This window comes from Emiliania huxleyi (assembly GCF_000372725.1).
Source record: "Emiliania huxleyi CCMP1516 unplaced genomic scaffold EMIHUscaffold_60, whole genome shotgun sequence".
Classification (NCBI taxonomy): domain Eukaryota; phylum Haptophyta; order Isochrysidales; family Noelaerhabdaceae; genus Emiliania; species Emiliania huxleyi.
In genome coordinates, this window is record NW_005197506.1 from 75,098 (window position 1) to 94,369 (window position 19,272).

Below are 19,272 nucleotides of genomic sequence, written 5' to 3' on the forward strand. Positions count from 1 at the left end.
GTCCCTCGATTCCCTCGCCTATCCCCTCCGCTGCGTCGTCCCAGTTTATATCCTCATCCTCTGCGCACGTCGCGTTGGCTTCCTCTCTCCCCCTTTCCTCCCTGCCCCTCTCGCTGTCTGGTGTTAATGGACCCCCTTCCTCTCCCTCGCCACCGTCACCCTCACCATCCCCGTCGCTACCGCCCTCCATGCCCGCCGCCCTTTGTTTCACACTCGTCTCTGCCATGTCCGCCGTCGCCGCCGTCCTGTCTGCTGCGCTCTGTGCTCCGTGGTACAGTCGTTTATTGTTGCTCAGGATTAGCTCACGCACCAGGACAGCCTCCTGCTCGTTATTTTGGCTTGCCGATATGCATCCAAAGTTCCACGCTAGCTCCTCCTTCGTCACGTCTATCTTTTTGCAGTATCTCGCGAATGCCGTCCGCGCTTGCTGGGGTGTTATTGCGTTCGGATCCGCCCTGGTCCCCGCCCTGTATCCCATCTCCTTGCGGTGGCTCTTGTATGAGTCCCCATATGACCATGTGATTTCTTGGCCTTCCTTGACTCCCCTCTCTGCAAACAGGACCATCACCTGCGCAGCTGCCTTGCCTAATTGTATCTCCTCGTAGCGTACGAAGTGCGTCGCCCTCGTGCCTCGTTTCGGCTCATTCGATGCTGCAGGCCAGTCGAAGTTACACCGCGCCGCGACGCTGTCAAAGTCGTCCCCGCTCTCGTCGTCACTTCCATCCAGCTGCGTCCCCCCTGCTGCCGTGTGTCGTGATAGTTCGTCTGGTACTGTCTCTGGTGGCTGCGCCGTTCCTGTCCGGAAGATCTCCCCAGTGTAGATGCTACACACCTCAAATTTCTCTAGCATCCTCGTCGCCAGTAGGCCGAGTTCCCCTTCCGCTATGCTAGAGGGGCCTACCTTCGCCCCTTCCACCGTGCCGCCCGTCGTTAGCATGGCCGTCGTTACTTTCGCCGCCGCCTCTGCTGCTTGTCGGCGGAGCGCCTCGCGCCTTCCCTCGTCTCCATGCTCCTGGTCTTGTTCTTTTTGTTTCCCTGCGCTTCCTGTCGCTGGTCCGGCGACGTATCTTGCCGTCTGCCTTCGCTTCCTGGCGGGCCGCGTTTCCTTCCCCTCGTCCCGTCTGTTTTCTCCTGCGTGGTCGCCCTCGCGTGCGCCGCTCGCCGTCTGTTCTCCTCTCTGCTCGCCGTCCTCGTCCCCTCGCTGTCGTCGCTTCCCTCCGGCGCTCGCCGCATCGTCGTTCCTATCACCGCGTTTCCTGCGCTGGCCTTCGCCTTCGAGCTCGCAGTGGGTCGTTTTGAGTGTCATCCCCATCGCTCTCGTCGTTCTGCCTCTCCCCGCTTCGAGGCGTCTCTCTGCCTCTTCCCTTTCCTTCTCCTCGGCATCACGTTGTCGATGTCGCCTCCGTCGCCAGCAAATACACGCATTCGCCGCCCACTCCATTTCTCGTATCCTCTCCTTCCTTTCCTTCTGTCCCTCTCTCAGGCGTTCTGTTTCCGCGGCTACTCGTTCCTTCCTCTCCGCCTCGAGTCCCTTCCTCTTCCCTTCCCGTACTTTGATTATTGATGCCGCCGTCTGCTGCAGTGCCTTGAGTGAAGTCACCACCCGTGTGTCATGCTCCCTCATGATGTCTTCTGGCGGGTCCTGGTCCATCACACTCGGCTCGGGTAGTCGTCCAGCTAGCAGTTGCTCCATCGCCTCCCATTCCTCGTCGCTCTCCCTTCTTCCTGCGCACCTCTTCGTCGCCCCAGCAATGGCGCGTACAGCGAGCGCCTGGGCTTCGCACTCTGCGGTGTGGGCGAGTGTCCGCCTACTTGACTTCGGTGGCGTCCATCTTAGCGCCTTGAGCACGTCCGCGAAAGAACGACGGGTGCGGGTGCGTACCACACCATAAGGGCCGTATGCGTATCTCACTGTCACTCTCCCGTGTGTGCACCACAGTGTGCTCAAATACAAGAAACAACAAACATAAAGCGTACGCCGGTATAATGGTAAGACAAAGAGAGAGGACTCAACATTCTTCGTCGTTTCACCCGCGCAGGTTGTGACCAGTTTTGCCGCAGCGCCCCTTCCGCGCGCTTATCGAGCCGACGGAGTTCTTGCCAACAGAACGCGTGGTTCTTGAAATAGTGCAACGCGCCTTGGATTTCGTGCCACACCAGCGCCTCGCGCAGCTCCGCCTCCTGCGCGAGCATCCACAGGTTGTACCGGCGCGGCAGCTCAAACCACGGGATACCCCTCTCGGCATACAGTGACGCGTCGCAAGTCAAAGTCTTGTCGCGGCCGTTATGAGTAACCCTAACCCTAACCCTAACCCTAACCCTAACCCCAACCCTAACCCTAGCCCTAACCCTAGCCCTAACCCTAACCCTAACCCTAACCCTAACCCTAACCCTAACCCTAACCCTAACCCTAACCCTAATAGGTTCGGGTTTGGGCCTTTTGAGTGTAGATCCAGCGTTCCAGCCTCTGGGAGAACACTCCGCTCCACGCTGCAGCGCCCAGGCCTCCGCCCTGGCCATATATGACCCAACCTCTTCGCCGGCCCCAGAGCAGCTTGTGGCCAGCTCATTTGATGAGTTGCGGGAGATGACAAGACGCTTTGCGTCTGCATTGGCCATGACGGCGAGCCTGAGGCTGAGCGCGCTTCGGCAGAGAGGAAACGCTCCCATACCCTTCTCTGTCGTTACACGTTAGACGAGACGCGAGGGTCGCCCCCCTTGCCCCACCAGTGCCGCACCAGCACCACCTCGTGTGTGTGGAGAAGTTTACCACCGCTGTATATACTCGTTTATTCACGAGGCGACCCCAGGGAACCGTGGGCCCGCTTGTAGAACCCACAGTGCGATCTGCGCCCCAGAGCGTTTTCGCCTCTCCCGGCCGCCCGTGAGCGCCCCCCGCGTGCATCTACTGGCTGAAAACGCGTCGTGGGCCAGCTCTCATACCCTCCCGCCCGGCCCCGGCGGCAGGTGGCGTCGCGCCGCCCGAAGCACCGCCCGCGGTGGTGCTGGTGTTCGAATGACAGAGTGACTGCGCTAGGCGGAGCCCGCGCTTCTCCTCCCTGCTCGATGTGTCGCTCAAAACTGTGCAGCCCTAGCGAGTAGGTACCGATGCGCCAGCATGCCGCGGGGCGACGACCAGCTCCGCTCGGCAAGTCCGCTGGTAAGGCACCTCCCTCGCTCATGACTCGCCTCGCCGCTCGAGTGGCACTCCAGCAGGCTCAGCGGCGTGCGCGCCGGCCGCGAGGGCCGCCATGGCCGCGTCCGGATCGGTGGCGACCGCCGCGCCCGCGGGAGTGAGCGCGACCGACCTCGACGCCGCCGAGGCTCAGCCTGCGAGGCGTCGCAGCGGGCGCTACCCGCCGCGCCTGCAGCAGAAGGAGCGCCACGCTTGCTCGCGCGCTGTGACGACCGGCACCGCGCCGTTCGCTCGACGGCGACGGCACGCGCGGCGGTGCGTACCCGCGCGTCCGGGCGGCGGGTTCGGTGGCACGGCTGTGCACGCGCCGGCGGGCGGCGGCGCCGAGGCTGCTGCCGCCATGGCAGCGCTGTGGCGGCGGCGAGGGCGACCGGCCGAAGGCGCGCCGCACACACGCGTGCTCGCTCCCTTACTCACGGCGACGGCACGCGCGGCGGTGCGTACTCGCGCGTCCGGGCGGCGGGCTCGGTGGCGTCTGTGATCTGTAACGTGCGTGTGAGGGCCCGTTGTGGGTAGTTATGAGCGGGTGTTTGAGCTTGAAGACCCGACATAAGTGCGGTTTCAGACACCTCAGGCTTGCTACTGATGGGCCTGGGCCAGGAGAGCGACAGAAAAGGCGAGGTGGAGAGCAGAGAGCTCTGTTTTCTTTTTTCCGCGGACACCGCACGTCCGTTTCGCCAAGCACCACGCCGGCGGGCGGACGGTTCGCAGGCGTACGCGCGTGTCAAAGCGATGTCGTTGGAGGAGGTGGAGGCGTCCGTCGCCTCACGCACCGCCCTTGAGGCGGAGCTCCTCGAGGCACCTGACGAACGCCGCGACAAGATCCTGTGGAGGCTCCTCCGCGACGCCGTCGCCAAGCTCCCAGCCGCACAGTGGCGCCGCGGCCGCGAGATCAAGACGCCGGGTGAGATCGCTGACGGGCTGCTCGGCCTCTCAAACGACATGCTCCTCGACGGCCTCCACTCGTCGCAGGAGCTGCTCTCCTTGATGATTGAGCATGGTGGCTTCGGAGAGCCGGCAGTGCGAGTCGAGTTCCTTTGCTGCTCGTCCGCGTCTGTCCGAGCTGCCGTTGCCAAACCGCCCAAACGCGTACGTTTCGACATGAGCGGTCCCGATCGAGCACTCGTCGAGCGAGTTTCCAACGAGATTGCTGCCGAGATGGAGGCAAGCTCGACCGCGACAGGCGGCCACTGCAGCGCTAGCTCCACAGTGACAGACGGCCACTGCGCCACTCCGCTGTTTGCCGCGTGCGTGAGCGGTCACTACGCCATTGCCCGTCTTCTCCTCCGCCTCGAGTGCGGCGCGCGCGAGGCAGAGGAGGTGGAGGCGCGCGAGGCCGCAGTCCACGAGGTGGCGTCACCTCCGCCATCACCTGCGGCTGAGAGCGACGAGGAGATGGAGAAGGAGGAGGAGGAGGAGGAGGAGCAGGAGGAGGAAGTCGATGGGCGGGGAGAGGGCTGCGGAGACGAGGCAAGCAAAACCGCCGTGCCGTCCTCATACGGCACCTGGCAGCTGGCCCAACTGCAACAGGAGCGTCGCGCCGAGCGTCGCGCCGAGCGTGCGAGCCAGCATGGAGAAGCCCCGCCTCGGGAGGGTATCACCACCGCATACCTAACGCAGCTGTTCTACTCGCCGCGCTTCTCCTCCCTATCCTCCACAGTGCGCTTCGAGCAGTTGGCTGCTGTCGCGTCGCACGCGGCAGAGACTGCTTGCTTGACGCCCGGTGGTGCTACCCGCTCTTAGCTCCCAGGCGACCGCCCCCCAGCTCTTGAGATGCCGCCCCATCCTCGCGTCAGGGAGCGGTGTCGCTGCAGCACCCACCTTCATCAAGCCGCCAGGTGGACGTGGCGGCGAAGCAGGCGCACCGCCAGGTGCGTGGGAGTTCTGCACGGATGAGGCGGGCGCAGAGCTCGAGCTGGAGGTTGAGCGGGGCGGGCCCGTGCCCTCGCGTCGCCGGCACGGCGCTACCTCGCCGTCGACGCTCATCACGCCGGGCCTCCGCCGGTCCACTGGTGCTACGTACTCCTCGATTGCGCAGCTCGAGCTGTATGATGAGGCCCGGCTGCACATGCACACAATGCTCGAGCAGCTGCCGCCGGACCAGCAGGCAGCGCGCTGCCTCGCCGAGCTGCGGTACCTGCATGGCGCTGTCGCAAAGGTGCTGCGAGATGTGGACCCCAGTGAAGGTGTTGGGGACGAGAAGCTGTGGTCCAAGCAGACTTCTCGTCTGCTGCGCTCTCCGCACCTGCAGACGCAGGTGCAACGCGTCCTCGGCAAGCTGGAAGGCGTAGTGGGCCTGATCCTGGACTCCTCTCCGGGAGACCCGCTCGGCGACGACCACGCGCTCGATGCGGTCGTGAAGGTGCTCGTTGAGGAGGCGCCAGTGGTGGCCGACTTTCTGCAGGTCACCTGGTGCTTAAAGCTGACTCCACGCAACCCGCTCGGCTACTTGCGCCGCGAGAAGGCGAAGCAAAAGGCGGCCGGCAGGCGCGGCAAGCCCGCAACAGGGTCGCGGCTCGAGGACCTCAGAGTGGCGGCGGCAGCAAAGAAGAAGGAGCGCACCAGCAGAGGAGCGGCCGGTGGGAGCGATGCTGCGAGTGATGCTGCTGCGACGCAGCTGCTCTCGACGCTGGCGCCCCTCACGGTTGTTGCAGAGGCAGTGTCACCCTGTGGCACCGGCACCGGCAGTGACGGCACCCAGCCGACTCAGCACCCAGCCGCCGCCGCTGCCCTCGGCCTCTTGCAGTTCGCTGCTGGCTTCGGGCTAGGTGCTCGTGGTGCCGCTGCTGCCAGTGGTGCCGGTCCGAGCGGCAGCGGTGGTGGTGTCGGCGCCGGTGGCACTGGCAGCCCGAGTGGCACCGCTACCCTGCCTCTCTGCCACCACTGCAGGCAGCATCGCCCAGACCTTCGCCTAGTGATGTGCCAGCAGTGCGAGAGCGTGCCCGTCCATGAGGATTGCTGTACGGCCGCGTTCGCGCCGATCCGCCCTCCTCTCCCAGTGCCGGCCGGCACTGCGCTCTGCCCTCGATGCGCCGAGGCTCTGCGCGAAGCAGTCGAGGACGGCGGCGAGGACCCACCGCACGGTGCATCCACCTCGCCAGCCCTACTACTCCCACTCTCCTCCTCCCACTCTCGCCGCTCCGTTACCTCTCTCACGCTTACTCACCCGCGCGCTCAGATGTCGAGGCCGCTTTTGGCGCCCTCTCCGCGGAGGAGCCATCTCTTCTCGTGCGTGTGCAGCGGGCCGGGCGCGGCCATGCCGCCGCTGCAGTAATCGACGACCATCGCACCAAGCTCGAGCGCGCCCACGGGGCGACAGACGAGCAGCTCGCTGCAGAAGACGAGGCCGAATTTGTGGCGCTGCGAGGCCACCTTAGTGCCCTCGCCGCAGTCGAGCACCTTCGCGGCTCCTCGCCCGACGCCGACGCGGCCGAGGCGGCCTTGCAGAGCTTGCGATCGCAGCCAGGCGTCGACGACGAGCTCGTCAGCGACGTCGCCTTAGTCGTGCGGAAGTGCCGCCAGGGCTACGTCCTCTCTGCCCCGCTCCGTGCTTTCCGTGTCCGCACGGTCGAGTGCCGCGTCCGCGCTTTTGCGCTCGGACCGTTGCGCGACGCGCTTGGCATAGAGGCTGCGCCTGCAGGCGGCACCATGGCCGACGATGGCGAGGCTGAGGAGGAAGCGGACGAGGAGGAGTGCTCCACCGACGCTGACGCTCGCAGCCGGGGCTGGCGCGACCGGTCCCGCCGGCTGGCAGAGGCTCTGTTTGTGCTTGCTTTCAACCAGATGATCGGCAACCAGGCCACGATGCCCAACCTCAAGCAGCTCTTCCGCCTGCTCTCGCGCTTCATGCACGAGCCGGACCGCCTTGCCTCATTGCGCAGCCGCATGCGTTGGTCGGCTCCGCGAGGTGCTGAGAAGCCGTGGCTGCGCTTGCGAGCCGTGCGACTAAGGTACAGCGACCGCGCGGTGGCCGCCCGTGCCGAGCTGGACGTGGTGCAGTCGTCGGACAACGCTTCCTTCTGGAACATGGTGGCGCCAGGCGTCGGCCTCACTGAGCGCATCAACTTGTGCTCCTGGACAGCGCTAGGCGAGTGGCACATGCACCCGTTCGGTGGCCGCGACGCAAGCGGCCGCGAGCTCAGCCGGAAGGTTGGCAGGTTCCTCGTCACCAACGACGGTTCCGCCGGCTCGTTTCGCCACGTCGTCGTGCCGCGGCGCGGCCGCGGCGAGCTGTCAAGCACGCATCTTCGCCTCCGCCTGCCCGACGACCGCGGCTTGTACGATTCCCTCGAACTCACACCCTATGACGGCACGGTCACCCACGCGGTCCTGCTGGCACCCACAGCAGTCAACCTGTCCGAGGCGCCAACGATGCTAACGCACCAATCCGAGGCCGAGATGCTCGAACACGCCATTCACGAGGAGTGGGCCGGGACCATGCAGCTCCTCATCTTCGACCACGGCGCGCTCGACAACGTGTCGACGCGCGTCTTGCCGTGGCGGCCGCGCAGGTTTGGGCGGCGGCCGGCCGGCGCGCCTCCAGGCACCTTTGAGGAGGGCCCGGCCGAGGGCCTCCTCTCGTACAGCAAGAGCGTGCACTGGCCGCAGTGGACCGACGACAAGTCCGAGCTTCGAGTCGACCACGTCTTCCCCACCGCGCCGGTCGCCGAGGACTCCCTCTCCTCAGAAGGGCAGGCGGCCGTCGTCATCGAGGAGGGGCTGCGGCACAACCAAACGTACCCCGGCTACTTCAACCGGCTACCAGAGGGCGACGGCCATCGAATCTTTCATCAGGGCGACGTTGGCACGGAAAAGGTCACCCTCGGCCTGTTGCGGCGCGCTCGGCAGGCCCTATACCGTGCTACCCTCGACGTGCGCGACCCTCGCTCGGCAAAGTTCGAGAGCGAGCAAGCTGCGCGCGCTGCCGTCCGCTTCTTCTCCATGCTGGCCATGCCAGACCACCTCCACGCGCCGCTGCACAACGGCATGGCGCTCGTGAAGGGCTTCTTCATACCGCACTGGAAGGTTGCGTCGCTAGATCAGATCAAGGTTCTCCTCGGTCTGTCTGGCATCCGCCCGTCCAAGGAGGGGGAGTCCTACCGGCCAAAGCGGCGGCTGCTGAGGGTGTACATGCTCGCGTACAACAAGATGCTGATCCGACGCTTCCACACCGACCCAGAGTACGTGCCGCCCTGCCACGAGCAGTAGTGACACCATGGCAATCTCCCTCGAGCACATCACAGTTAAACCTCGGCAATGTCTCGGCTACATCTCGGCGATATCTCGGCGATATCTCGGCCGCAACTCCTCGGCTATATCATGGCTATATCTCGGCTTTGCGTGTCGGCGCTGGACGAGCGCGGCGGGTGCCCTTCGTGCCTCTGGCTGAGGGGCCGGTTAGCGGGCGCCTGGTAGCGCTCCGGAGCGTGTGGTGGCACCCAGTTCGCGATGGATGGGCCGCACGAGCCGCACGGCCGTTCGTGCCGGCTTCCTCCAGTCGACGTCAGCAGCGACGCCGGCCTCGCTCATGTCCGGCACGCACGGCCCCGCAAAGGGCGGAGGGCGGCCGCGGCTATGTCTCCCTCCTCGACCCGGCGGCACGGCGCGCGGGCGTGGACCTCTCGACCCCTTAATCGACGCTCTTTGCTCATTTCTGCCCGCGTCAAGACCGCATCTCCCTCGCCGCCGCCCGCCGCACCTTGGGTGCTTCGCATGGCGATGTCACAGCGGCGCTGGACGAGCACGGCGGGTGCCCTTCGCGCCTCTGGCTGGAGTGGCGGTCGGCGGGCGTCAGCTAGCGCTCCGGAGCGTGTGGTGGCACCCAACTCACGATGGATGGGCCGCACGAGCCGCACGGCCGTTCGTGCAGGCTTGCTCCAGTCGACGTCAGCAGCGACGCCGGCCTCGCTCATGTCCGGCACGCACGGCCCCGCAAAGGGCGAAGGGCGGCCGCGGCTATGTCTCCCTCCTCGACCCGGCGGCACGGCGCGCGGGCGTGGACCTCTCGACCCTTAATCGACGCTCTTTGCTCATTTCTGCCCGCGTCAAGACCGCATCTCCCTCGCCGCCGCCCGCCGCACCTTGGGTGCTTCGCATGGCGATGTCACAGCGGCGCTGGACGAGCACGGCGGGTGCCCTTCGCGCCTCTGGCTGGAGGGCCGGTCGGCGGGCGTCAGCTAGCGCTCCGGAGCGTGTGGTGGCACCCAATTCGCGATGGATGGGCCGCACGAGCCGCACGGCCGTTCGTGCAGGCTTGCTCCAGTCGACGTCAGCAGCGACTCCGGCCTCGCTCATGTCCGGCACGCACGGCCCCGCAAAGGGCGGAGGGCGGCCGCGGCTATGTCTCCCTCCTCGACCCGGCGGCACGGCGCGCGGGCGTGGACCTCTCGACCCTTAATCGACGCTCTTTGCTCATTTCTGCCCGCGTCAAGACAGCGAAAAATTCTGCGTGCAAAAATTCTTTTATGCGCAAGCGAGCGAGCGCGTATTTGGGGCAGAAAAAAATTACAACAAGTCCCTAGTACGACACTGGGCACGGGACTGGCTCCGACCTCCGTCCTCAGCTGTAGAGCTGTCCGTCGCTCCGTCCTCCCCTGTGTTCTAATGCCTTCCCGTGCCCCGTGCGTGCGAATAGTAATCTCGTAGACCCCAGGTCTCTGCGCTCGAGGCTCGAGCTGCAAGAGTTCACTCGACTTCACACCGAGACTCTCTCGTCTTAAAACGGCGCCTCTCGCGACGCGGGCGGCATGCTGCCCCCGGCCTGCGCCAGCATTTCGGCCAGCCCAGCCGGCATGGCCGGTGGCCCCGCGTCCATCGGCTTCTGTTCGCCCGACACCCCGTTGATGGCCGCCCAAAGCGCTTCTCGAGATGCAGCCTCTTTGCTCCTGCAGTCCGAGCAGGCAAGCGAACGGGCGTGTCGGCATGGTGTGCTGGCAGGGTGTGGCAGCGGGCTGCACGCACAGGAGCGCCGCAATCTCGGCATGCTCGCTGCGAATAGCGGCGTCGAGCGCAGAGCGGCCGTTACCATCGACGAGGTTGAGGTCGGCTCCGGCGTTGCACAGTGCTCGCACGACCCTCAGGTGGCCCAACGCGGCAGCGATCATCAGGGCCGTGCGTCCGTCACTGCCGACTGCGTCTATATTGTTGGCGGTGCACTCGAGCGCCTTCTCCACGAGCTCCGGCTGGTCATTCCTTGCCGCCTTCATGAGCGAGGTGGAGTGGAAGCCGCCGGCGCAGTCTCTCTCGCCAGCCTCCATGGCACCTGTATTTCTTTTCTTTCAGAAGAAGAGGGGCCCCATTCTTCTTTCAAAAAAGAAATCGGCGCCTGTGCACGCCAGCCACCAATCGACACGAAAGGATTTCACGACCCGTGGCGGCGCGGAGTGTGTTATCTCTCTCTTCAGCGGGAGCCATGCTGGCTCTCCTCCAGGAGGTTGTCCCCATCATGGTCGCCAGCGGCCAGAACCTGCAGGCGAACGAGCTGATGCGGCTCGTGTCCTGCTGCCGGGTGCTTCGAGCCACGCTGCAAAACCTCGAGCTCGACCTGAGTGCCCGCCCCTCGCCTGCGCCACGGCTGCTGCAATTCATCGCTCTGAACGCCGCGCGCTTTCAGCTCGTCTCCGTCGATGTTGACCGGTGCACGCAGGAGGCTTTCGACGCCCTCCTCTTGGTGCCCGGCCTTCGAGCTCTCACCGTGCGCGGGCCGGCCTCGTCGATCCGCTCCCTGGCCGGCGCGGAGAGGGCGCGCTCTCTCCAGACGCTGCGGCTGCTCAAGGGCGTGTCCGTCGCCCTGGCCGACGACTTGAGCCCGCTCGCGGCGTGCCGTCCGCTGACGCACCTGTGCCTGTACGGCCCTGCGCCCCTCACCTCGCTGGGCCCTCTCGCCTGCTGCGCGCGGCTCGAGAGCCTCGACCTGCGCGGGTGCGAGGCGCTGGTCGACGTCGAGCCGCTGGTGAGCGCGGGCCGGGCGGCGTGCCATGGCCTCCGCAGCCTGTCGCTGCGGGGCTGCCGCTCGCTGCGTGTCGTCTCGCCGCTGCGCGCCCTTTTGGCACTCGAGTCGCTCGACCTGAGCTGCACGCTCGTCAGCGACGTCTCGATGCTCTGCGAGTGCCCAAAGCTCAAGACTCTCACGCTCACCGGCTGCGCCAGCCTGAGCGATGTCGCCCCGCTCGTGGGCCTAGATGGGGAATGCGAGATCTCACGTTGAATAGTGAAACTCAGACCCTGGGAATAGTGCATTCATTGCATGATTCACTGCATTTGCATTCACTGCATTCATGCCAGGGTCTGAGTTTCACTGCATCATGCACTATTCAACGCATCCGCCCCCTGCATTCCCCCATCTAGGCTCGTGGGCTGCCGCGCTCTCGACACCCTCTACCTCACGGGATGCTCAAAGCTGAGCGCCGTCGGCTGCCTCGCCGAGTGCCACGCGCTGCGGCAGCTCCACCTCAACAAGTGTCGAGCCGTGGTGGACGTGGGCGCCCTCGGCGGCTGCCCGACTCTGCGCCTACTCAACCTGCGCTGCAGCGGCGCGCTCGTGGTGCCGGCGGGACGACCTGGATTGTTGGTGTTGTTCGATGTGCATTGACCAGACTCTGTTTACACTCACAACCATCTTCGCCCACGGCCCCGGCGGACGACTCCTCGTGGCACCTCAAAACAACAAAAAACCTCCATTCTGGGAGAGCAGCGGCGGCGGCCCGCCTCCTTCCCCCCTCCTGCTCGCGCGCGCTCGTGGGGCGCCGTGCTTAGGCCTTAGCGGAGCTCTTTAGTGAAAAATAACCTGTGTGGAGCTCCCGCACCTGTCTAGACAGTCCTCTGAGCCTGTCCAGACAGCGTCCGGACAGCGTCCAGACAGCGTCCAGACAGCGGCGTCCAGACAGTGGCACATGGCTCCACTATTCACAGTAAAGTCTCGTAGTCTCGTGGCTGGACGACCCCTGACAGCACCCCTGGCGATGCCGAGGCCACTCCCCACCCACCCACCCACCCAAGATCCATCCACATGCCGCTTTCTTTACTTGCCAGTGAAGGGGGGGGGGGGTGCGTCTAGACAGCAGAACTAAGAGAACTTGAGAACTTGAAGTTTGAACTTGTAGTTTTGTCTTGACAGCTGTCTAGACAGCTGTCTAGACAGGCCCTCTTCACAGAAGGGTTCCCCCAAAAGTGCCCGCGAAGAAGTCGGGCAGAGCAGCAACGGTGGCGGCAACTGTGGGGGGCAACGCCGACGTCGCAATGACGTTGTGGAAAGGGCAGAGCAAGCGTGGGCACGCACTGGTCGGGTTCCATGCTGCAGCCGCGAGCCCCGCGCCGCCGATGAAGAAGCTGCGGGCCGGCAGTAGCCACGTCGACCCGCCGCTGCGCATCGGGCAAAGCGCGAGCCCAGCAGTTCAGTCAGGCACGCACGCTGCACCCACGACGGTGGCCTCGGGGCGCGCGCGACCGAACGCGCTTGCGGCGCCGCCACGCCGTCCTTTCCCATCGCCGCCGGACCGCCCTCCCTCCTCCGCGACAGACGCCGCAAACACGGCGCTTCTCGCCGCCCATGCAACAGCAGCAGCAGTGGCAGCGAATCTTCGCGTCGCTGGTGCACGCGGTGCGGACTCGCCGCAGTCTGGCGGGCGCTCGCCTCGCCCGGACCAGGCGGCCGAGCAGGCTGTGATCGCGGCCGAGGCGGATGGGCTCGGGCGGGTGCCGCCTGGCGGCGCGCCGGCAAAGGAGCCTGCAGAGGCGGGGGCGATCGGCGAGGCGGCGGTGCTCGTACCTGCAGCTGACGCGCCAGCCGCTATCCTCCCGGAGGCCTGTGCGCAGCGGGATGGCGCGGCGGCGAGCGGCGCGGCGGCGGCCGAGCCGGGCTCGGGTACGGCGGCACCTGAGGCAGCCGCCGAGGGGGAGGCGGCGGCGGCGGAGGCGGAGGCTCTGGGGGGTCGACCGTCGCTTCGGACACCGACTACAGCTACCTCCGACTCTCGGCGAAGGCGCGTGCTGCGGCTGCGGTGGAGGCGGAGCCGGAGGCGGCGGAGCCGGGTCCGGCGGCAATGCCGCAGGCGGCGGCGGCGGCGGCGGAGCCGGTGGCAGCGCCGGCGCCGGCGGGGGCGGAGGGGGCGCGGGCGGAGGCGCCGCCGGCGCCGGCGGGGGCGGAGGGGGCGCGGGCGGAGGCGCCGGCGGAGGCCCCGGCGGCGCCGCCCTCCCTGTGGGCAGGACTAGTTGGGAGGGTGCGCCACATGACTTCTGTGATAAACATCGTCTCTCTGATCGAAACACAAAAGCTTTTGCGCAGTGAACCACACGGCGCCGTGTCCCTGTGCTGAAGCGTTTTGCCCTGCTCTCTCCCCTCTCGCCGTTACGAGTCTCGGCTCTCGCCCACAGGAGACGCCCCGCCCAGCAGCATACACTCTAGACCATTAACCAGTGATTGCGACCAGCGCGGTGTGCACGCCGGCGAGCAATCATAGGCCTTGTGAAGCTGCAGCGCCTGCCGGTCAGAATAGAGGCATTCACATCCAACATTGCACTTCCAAACAGGTAGGATGTGGCCGCAAGATGTGCAGCGGCACGGGTCATTGGTGGGTGGCGGCGGCGGCAATGCAGCTGGCGGCGGCGGCGGCGGCGGCGGCGGCAGTGGCGGCGGCGCGATGTTTCTACCCTGTGGCCGCCAATCAGTGGGCTTGCTGCCATAGTTCGCGAGCTCGTGGGTGGCAATCAAATCGCGCGGTGGGTCGCTCAGCAGCTGCTGCAGCTCCTCGAGGTAGTCGCCAAGAGGCACGCCGCGTGCAAGCCGCTCGCGCATCACGCGCTGATCCCACGCCATCTGCGCCTCGCCCGGCCGCGCGCCCTCACACCGTCGGCCATGCGCCGCCGCAGCTCGTTGAACGGCATGCCATAGACTTGCGGCCCGTCGTCGCCGCGCGCCGCGCCGTAGCCCTCTGCGCGCAGCTCGAGCTCGAGGGCCTCGCGTGTGCCCGTGTCCTCGAGCAAAGGCGAGCCGCAACGCGCAATGAACAGCTTCTCCAGCTCCTCCTGAAGCTCACCCTCATCCACCTCGTCGCGAACTTCCGCCACCTCGGCCACGAGCTCATCGAGCAGCGATGCAATCACCTTCTCGGGGTCCTCGCTCACCTTCTCGGTGTCCTTGCTCGCCATGCTGAACTGGGCGGCGGCCCGCCGCCGCCTTTGTTTGGTCGGCGTGCGCTTCGCCTTGCGCTCCATCGGCGTCATCTTGTTCGCCTCACCCTCCTCCGCTGATGGGCTCGCTGGAGGCTGAGGCGCCTGCGGCACGGCTGTGCCAGTCTGCTCGTCCCACACATGCCCTGCAGCGAGACGACCGACCGCCGCGTCGGCGACGGAAGACGCCAGCTGCCTCTTCTGCAGCGCGCTTTACTGCGCGGCGCTCGCGCTGTTGCTCTGCTGAGAGGGGCATGTTGGTATCACTTTGGCGATGCCGGCGAAGCTTCACTCCGCTGAAACGGAAAATTAATTCTATATTTTGACCGCGCAAGATATAAAGGGTGTCCTAAGGGCTCTGCTCGCAAGGCGCCCGCGTCGCAGACGCGGTACCATTGACAAATCTGCAATATACCCCCACACGAGCAAATAGCAAAATCCGAATACCGTCCAGAAACATGTGATCTGCGCCGTGGACGGGGGCAAGCCTTCAGCTGGTGCCAAGACATCCGTAAAGTTGAAAGCAGATTACATGTTTCTGGACGGTATTCGGATTTTGCTAAAGAATTTCCTAAGCATAGAGGGGTCCCGTACCATGCGCTCAAGTGCTCAAGGATTAAAAGAATTAAACAAAAGAACTCTATGATAAAAGAAAGAAAAGAAATCCCGCCCGCCGCGCCGATGGCCTCCCACCGCATCGGCGCCCGCGTCGCGGGCCTCTCGCCAGAGCAGCTGTGCGCCATCATCGAGGCGCAGGCGGGCGCGAGCGCCGCCGCGCTGCGCGTGGCGGAGGAGCACGCCGCACGGCTCGTGGAGCAGCCCGAGTGGGTGCTCTCCGAGGTCCTCCTCTCGCCGGACCTCGCCCCGCACATCCTCGCCCAGCTGCCGACCAAGGAGCACGCCGTCAAGGGGACGTGCCGCGCGTGGCGCCGCGGCTGGAAGGAGACGCTGAAGAAGCGCGAGAGGCCGCGCCTGCTCGTGATCGGCGGCCACAACAACAATGGCGAGTTCCTCAGCTCGCTGGAGCGGTACGACCCGTCAACAAATGAGTGGGAGGGGGAGGCTGTGGCGCCGATGCGAACGGCACGAAGGTATGTCGGCATGGCGGTACTCGATGGCAAGCTCTACGCGGCGGGCGGCCTGAGTGAGGCCGAGAACTTCGCATCTTCCAACCTGGTGGAGCGGTACGACTTTGCTACGAAATCAAGTGAGGCTGTGGCGCCGATGGAAGAGGCGCGGTTTGATCTCGCTGTCGCGGTTCTCGATGGTACGCTGTATGCTGTGGGCGGAGCGAATGACGACGACGACGGCGCCCTCAGTTCAGTCGAGCGGTACGACCCAGCGTTGGATGCGTGGGAGGCGGTGGCGCCGCTGGCGACGGCGCGGCAGGCTCACGGCGTGGCGGTGCTCGATGGCAAGCTGTATGCGGTGGGCGGCTTGAACGAAGACGACGGCAGCCTCAGCTCGGTGGAGCGGTACGATCCCGTGACGAACGCGTGGGAGATGGTGGCGCCGATGGCGACGGCACGGTATAATCACGCCGTGGCGGCGCTCGACGGCAAGCTATACGCTGTTGGCGGGTCCATCAACGACGACGGCCGCCTCCACTCGGTGGAGCGGTACGACCCGACAGCGAACACGTGGGAGGCGGTGGCGCCGATGGCGGAGACACGGTACAGTCACGCCGTGGCGGCGCTCGAGGGCAAGCTGTACGCCGTTGGTGGGTTGGGTGCCGGCCACACCCGCCTCAGCTCGGTGGAGCGGTACGACCCGGCCGAGAATATGTGGGAGGCAGTGGCGCCGATGGCGACCGCACGAATCTTTTCTTGATGTAGTGGGCTTAGGCGCGGCGACGCCCCCTGAGATTTGATTGAGATGCAGATGACATGAGCTCGCGAGCTTGCACATGCACATGTGCACATGTGCATGCATGCATGGGAAGAGACAGTGGTTGACGCCTGACGCAACAGGGTCCCAGGGAAGCCTCCACAACGGGGTTGATGAATAACAGCTAATATCACCTCCTACGTCCTAGAGACCCTAGAGCCGTAGGATTTTTTGGCGGGGAGCACGGAAACATTTCCATAATCGACCTCTCGCCACTCTCGCCACTCTCGAGCTCTCATGTCCTCCAAGGAAGGCTGCCAGCGGTCTGCCTCGCCCCGCTCCACTCCCGCTGCGCCGCCCTGCCGCCGCGCACCGCTCCGGCGTCGCCCGGCTCGGCAGCGCCCGCCTCGTCGCTCAGCGGCTCGTAGCTGGGCCTGCGCGCCGCCGCCGCCCCCGCGCCCTCCCCTCGCTCGCCGAGCCCGAGGACGGCGAGGCCGAGCAGCACGACCCCCACCGAGGCGCAGTAGGCGGCGAGCGAGGCGGCCGGGCGGCCGCGCTTCTCGTCCATCACGAAGTTGCCGCTGAGGGCGCCTACGGCGGGCCGCGTCCACGACATGACTCACGACATGTCCACGGCGCGTCCGTGCCTTCCCGCGGAGGGCGCCAGAGAGGATGTAGAAGCCCGAGTAGACGGTGATCGCAAAGAGGGCGTCGTGCTCGCGCAGCACCTGCGAGGGAGACGAGGCACCCACGTCAGTGCACGCCTCCGCCTCAGGTGGCAAGCTGTGGCGACGGCGCGCTGTGCCACACCGTGTGGAAGTCTAGAGCGCGCACCAGGCCGAGCAGCAGCAGCGCGGTCGAGGCGGTCGCCGCCGTGCAGCCGGCGAGGAGGTAAAACGCGGGCGAGCGGAACGGGCAGCCGTCGCACTCCGGGTCTGCCGCGCCGCTGGCGAGGAGCTCGGAGGCGGCCTTGGTGGTGAAGGTGTTGCCGCCAAGCGAGCCGGCGGCGGCGGCGACGAGGAAGCCGCGCTCGACCTTGCCAGCCCCGACGCGGCAGAGGCGCGCGGCGCAGACGGCAATCCAGGCCGCGAAGGAGGCGTAGTAGGCGCAGGCCTCGGGCCGCGCAAAGAGCGAGAGGTACTGCGCCGGAGTCCGCTCCACCTCCGCGTGGCTGCCGCTGACGCCGACGAGCAGTGTGCCGGAAAAGATCAGGGCCGAGCCGAGCTTGCGCTCGCGCGTGAGCGCCTCGCCGAGCGTGTACGGCGCCAGCAGCACGTTCCACACCACGACGAGGCCGGCGGCGGCGGCGATGATGGACTGCGCGGCGTACGTGTACGCCGCCACGTCAAAGATTGGGTCGATGACCGCCGTGAGGATGAGGCCGAGAGCGTAGTAGCGGTGCTTGCCCGTGAGCGCTGCGTGCCGCAGCAGCTGCTTGCCACCCGTGCCGGCGAGCGTGGCGACGGCGTCGAGCAGCAGGCCGATGGGCCAGCGCTGCATGCTCAGTCGACTCGAGGCGGACGAGGCGGCGGCGCAAGCGGCACTCTCGATTCTGGGGCGAAAAGAATTCTCGGCAGCCGACACGACGAGCTCGAACGTCTGCCGTCTCGAGGCCTCAGAGTCGCCTCTCCCAGAGTCTACCTCCTGCGGCAATACACAAGATCCTCAGACACGCCTATAGGCCGGTCTGTAGGGAGCAGCGGCGCTCACTCGAGGTGCGTGGCGGTGGCGGGCCGAGTGACGTCCTGCGCGTCGCTGTCGGCCTCGACGGAAGCGGTGGAGGCGCGGCCTGGAGTGCAGCAGAGAGTCTCCACTCCGTGGCGCCACTCGAATCTCCACTCTCGTCGGTGCCACTCGCGCAAGAACCACCTTTGGGCTGCGGCGAACGAGCTGTGAGAGACCGCGCAGCACGTTCTTCGCAGCCGTCCACGCGTGAAAGAGCCCGAGCAGTCAGCTGTTGCAGTAGGAATGCGAACGATAAGACGAGGCACAGCTCGATGGCGCCCTCAAAGACGCGGCGACGGATGCACAAAGGCGATGGCCGTGACCAACCACGGCGCCGCCGCCATCAGCGCGAGGTTAGCGGCGACGAGCAGCGCGTTGAGCAGGATGCATCCGTCGCACGTGGCCTCGGTGCCATCGCGACATCAACGCGTCGTCGTCGGGCAGCTTCAGTGCGAGGCGCCGCCTCACTTGCTCCTCGGGCGACGCGGCGGGGCGGTTGCCCCAGCTCAGGTCGGCGGCGCGGGCGGCGCAGTAAGCCGAGAGGGTGCCGACAAAGCTAGGCGAGGCGATCATGAAGACGGGGAAGGCCTTGACCAGGAGGAGCGCCCCCTCCATGATGTACGAAGAGGTTAGGAGCAGCAGGGACCCGAGGGACCATGTGGAAGACGGCTAGTGCTAGTCCCCATCGTGAGGACGACGACCCCGGCTAGTCGCCGACCACACCCACAAAGAACCCTGCACAAAGATCGCACGGACGGTTTTCCTTTTTTTTAAAATGAACTCGGGGCAGCACACGGAGAAGGGGCAACTCCGTGCACACTGAGAGACGGTCGGCCGCCAGAAAACACGCCTGCGTGGATCGCGTCACACCAATCCTCGCTACCCAACGCGGCCAAAGGATATCCACCTCGAGAACCTCGAGAACACGGGACGCGGCACAAACGGTTTGCGCATTTGATGTATTTCTTGTGTCGACTTGCGTGCGCTCGTGCGTCCCACCGCGTCCTGTCGGCCACCGGCTGTGCAGGCCGCGCGTCTCGATGCCGCAAGGCCGGGGCAGGCTCCACAAGGACTACTCCAATGGCGCGTACGAAGGCGAGCTGCTGGATGGCAAACCGCACGGCCGCGGCAGGCGCCAAAGGCCGCGGGGCTGCCACCTCTGCTCTTGTCGCTGTCGCCACTGCCAGACGTCATCCATCAGTTACAGTCACCTCCCGCGATAGCCGTCCTCACCTTCAGCCAAATGCCCTCTGCCCCACTGTGACAGGGCCAAGAACGATGAGGGAGACGTTTACACTGGTGAATGGCGGGAGGTGCGGGCAAGAGCGAGAGAGAGCACGCAAGAGAGAGAGAGAGAG

General features: G+C 65.9%; 5 protein-coding genes across 5 annotated transcripts; 2 read left to right on the top strand and 3 right to left on the bottom strand.

Moving 5' to 3' along the window:
* Positions 1-3,928: 3,928 nt before the first annotated feature.
* Positions 3,929-8,404, top strand: EMIHUDRAFT_214095 (hypothetical protein; the record flags this gene model as incomplete). The annotated part of the gene is made up of 7 exons (XM_005764170.1): positions 3,929-4,216; positions 4,508-4,546; positions 4,667-4,919; positions 4,993-5,964; positions 6,112-6,279; positions 6,375-7,672; positions 7,754-8,404. 7 exons carry the CDS (start codon positions 3,929-3,931, stop codon positions 8,402-8,404), a joined length of 3,669 nt encoding a protein of 1,222 aa, XP_005764227.1.
* Positions 8,405-9,911: 1,507 nt separating this feature from the next.
* On the bottom strand, positions 9,912-10,452 carry EMIHUDRAFT_214098 (hypothetical protein; the record flags this gene model as incomplete). The annotated part of the gene is made up of 2 exons (XM_005764171.1): positions 9,912-10,080; positions 10,157-10,452. The coding sequence occupies 2 exons, from the start codon at positions 10,450-10,452 to the stop codon at positions 9,912-9,914; spliced, it is 465 nt and encodes a 154-aa protein (XP_005764228.1).
* Positions 10,453-10,607: 155 nt separating this feature from the next.
* On the top strand, positions 10,608-11,980 carry EMIHUDRAFT_214099 (hypothetical protein; the record flags this gene model as incomplete). The annotated part of the gene is made up of 3 exons (XM_005764172.1): positions 10,608-11,302; positions 11,543-11,738; positions 11,951-11,980. 3 exons carry the CDS (start codon positions 10,608-10,610, stop codon positions 11,978-11,980), a joined length of 921 nt encoding a protein of 306 aa, XP_005764229.1.
* A 2,007-nt stretch (positions 11,981-13,987) lies between these two features.
* EMIHUDRAFT_214101 (hypothetical protein) lies at positions 13,988-14,341 on the bottom strand (the record flags this gene model as incomplete). Its single annotated transcript, XM_005764173.1, has 1 exon — positions 13,988-14,341. One exon carries the CDS (start codon positions 14,339-14,341, stop codon positions 13,988-13,990), a length of 354 nt encoding a protein of 117 aa, XP_005764230.1.
* Positions 14,342-16,960: 2,619 nt separating this feature from the next.
* On the bottom strand, positions 16,961-17,689 carry EMIHUDRAFT_214103 (hypothetical protein; the record flags this gene model as incomplete). Its single annotated transcript, XM_005764174.1, has 1 exon — positions 16,961-17,689. The coding sequence occupies one exon, from the start codon at positions 17,687-17,689 to the stop codon at positions 16,961-16,963; it is 729 nt and encodes a 242-aa protein (XP_005764231.1).
* Between the last annotated feature and the right edge of the window lie 1,583 nt (positions 17,690-19,272).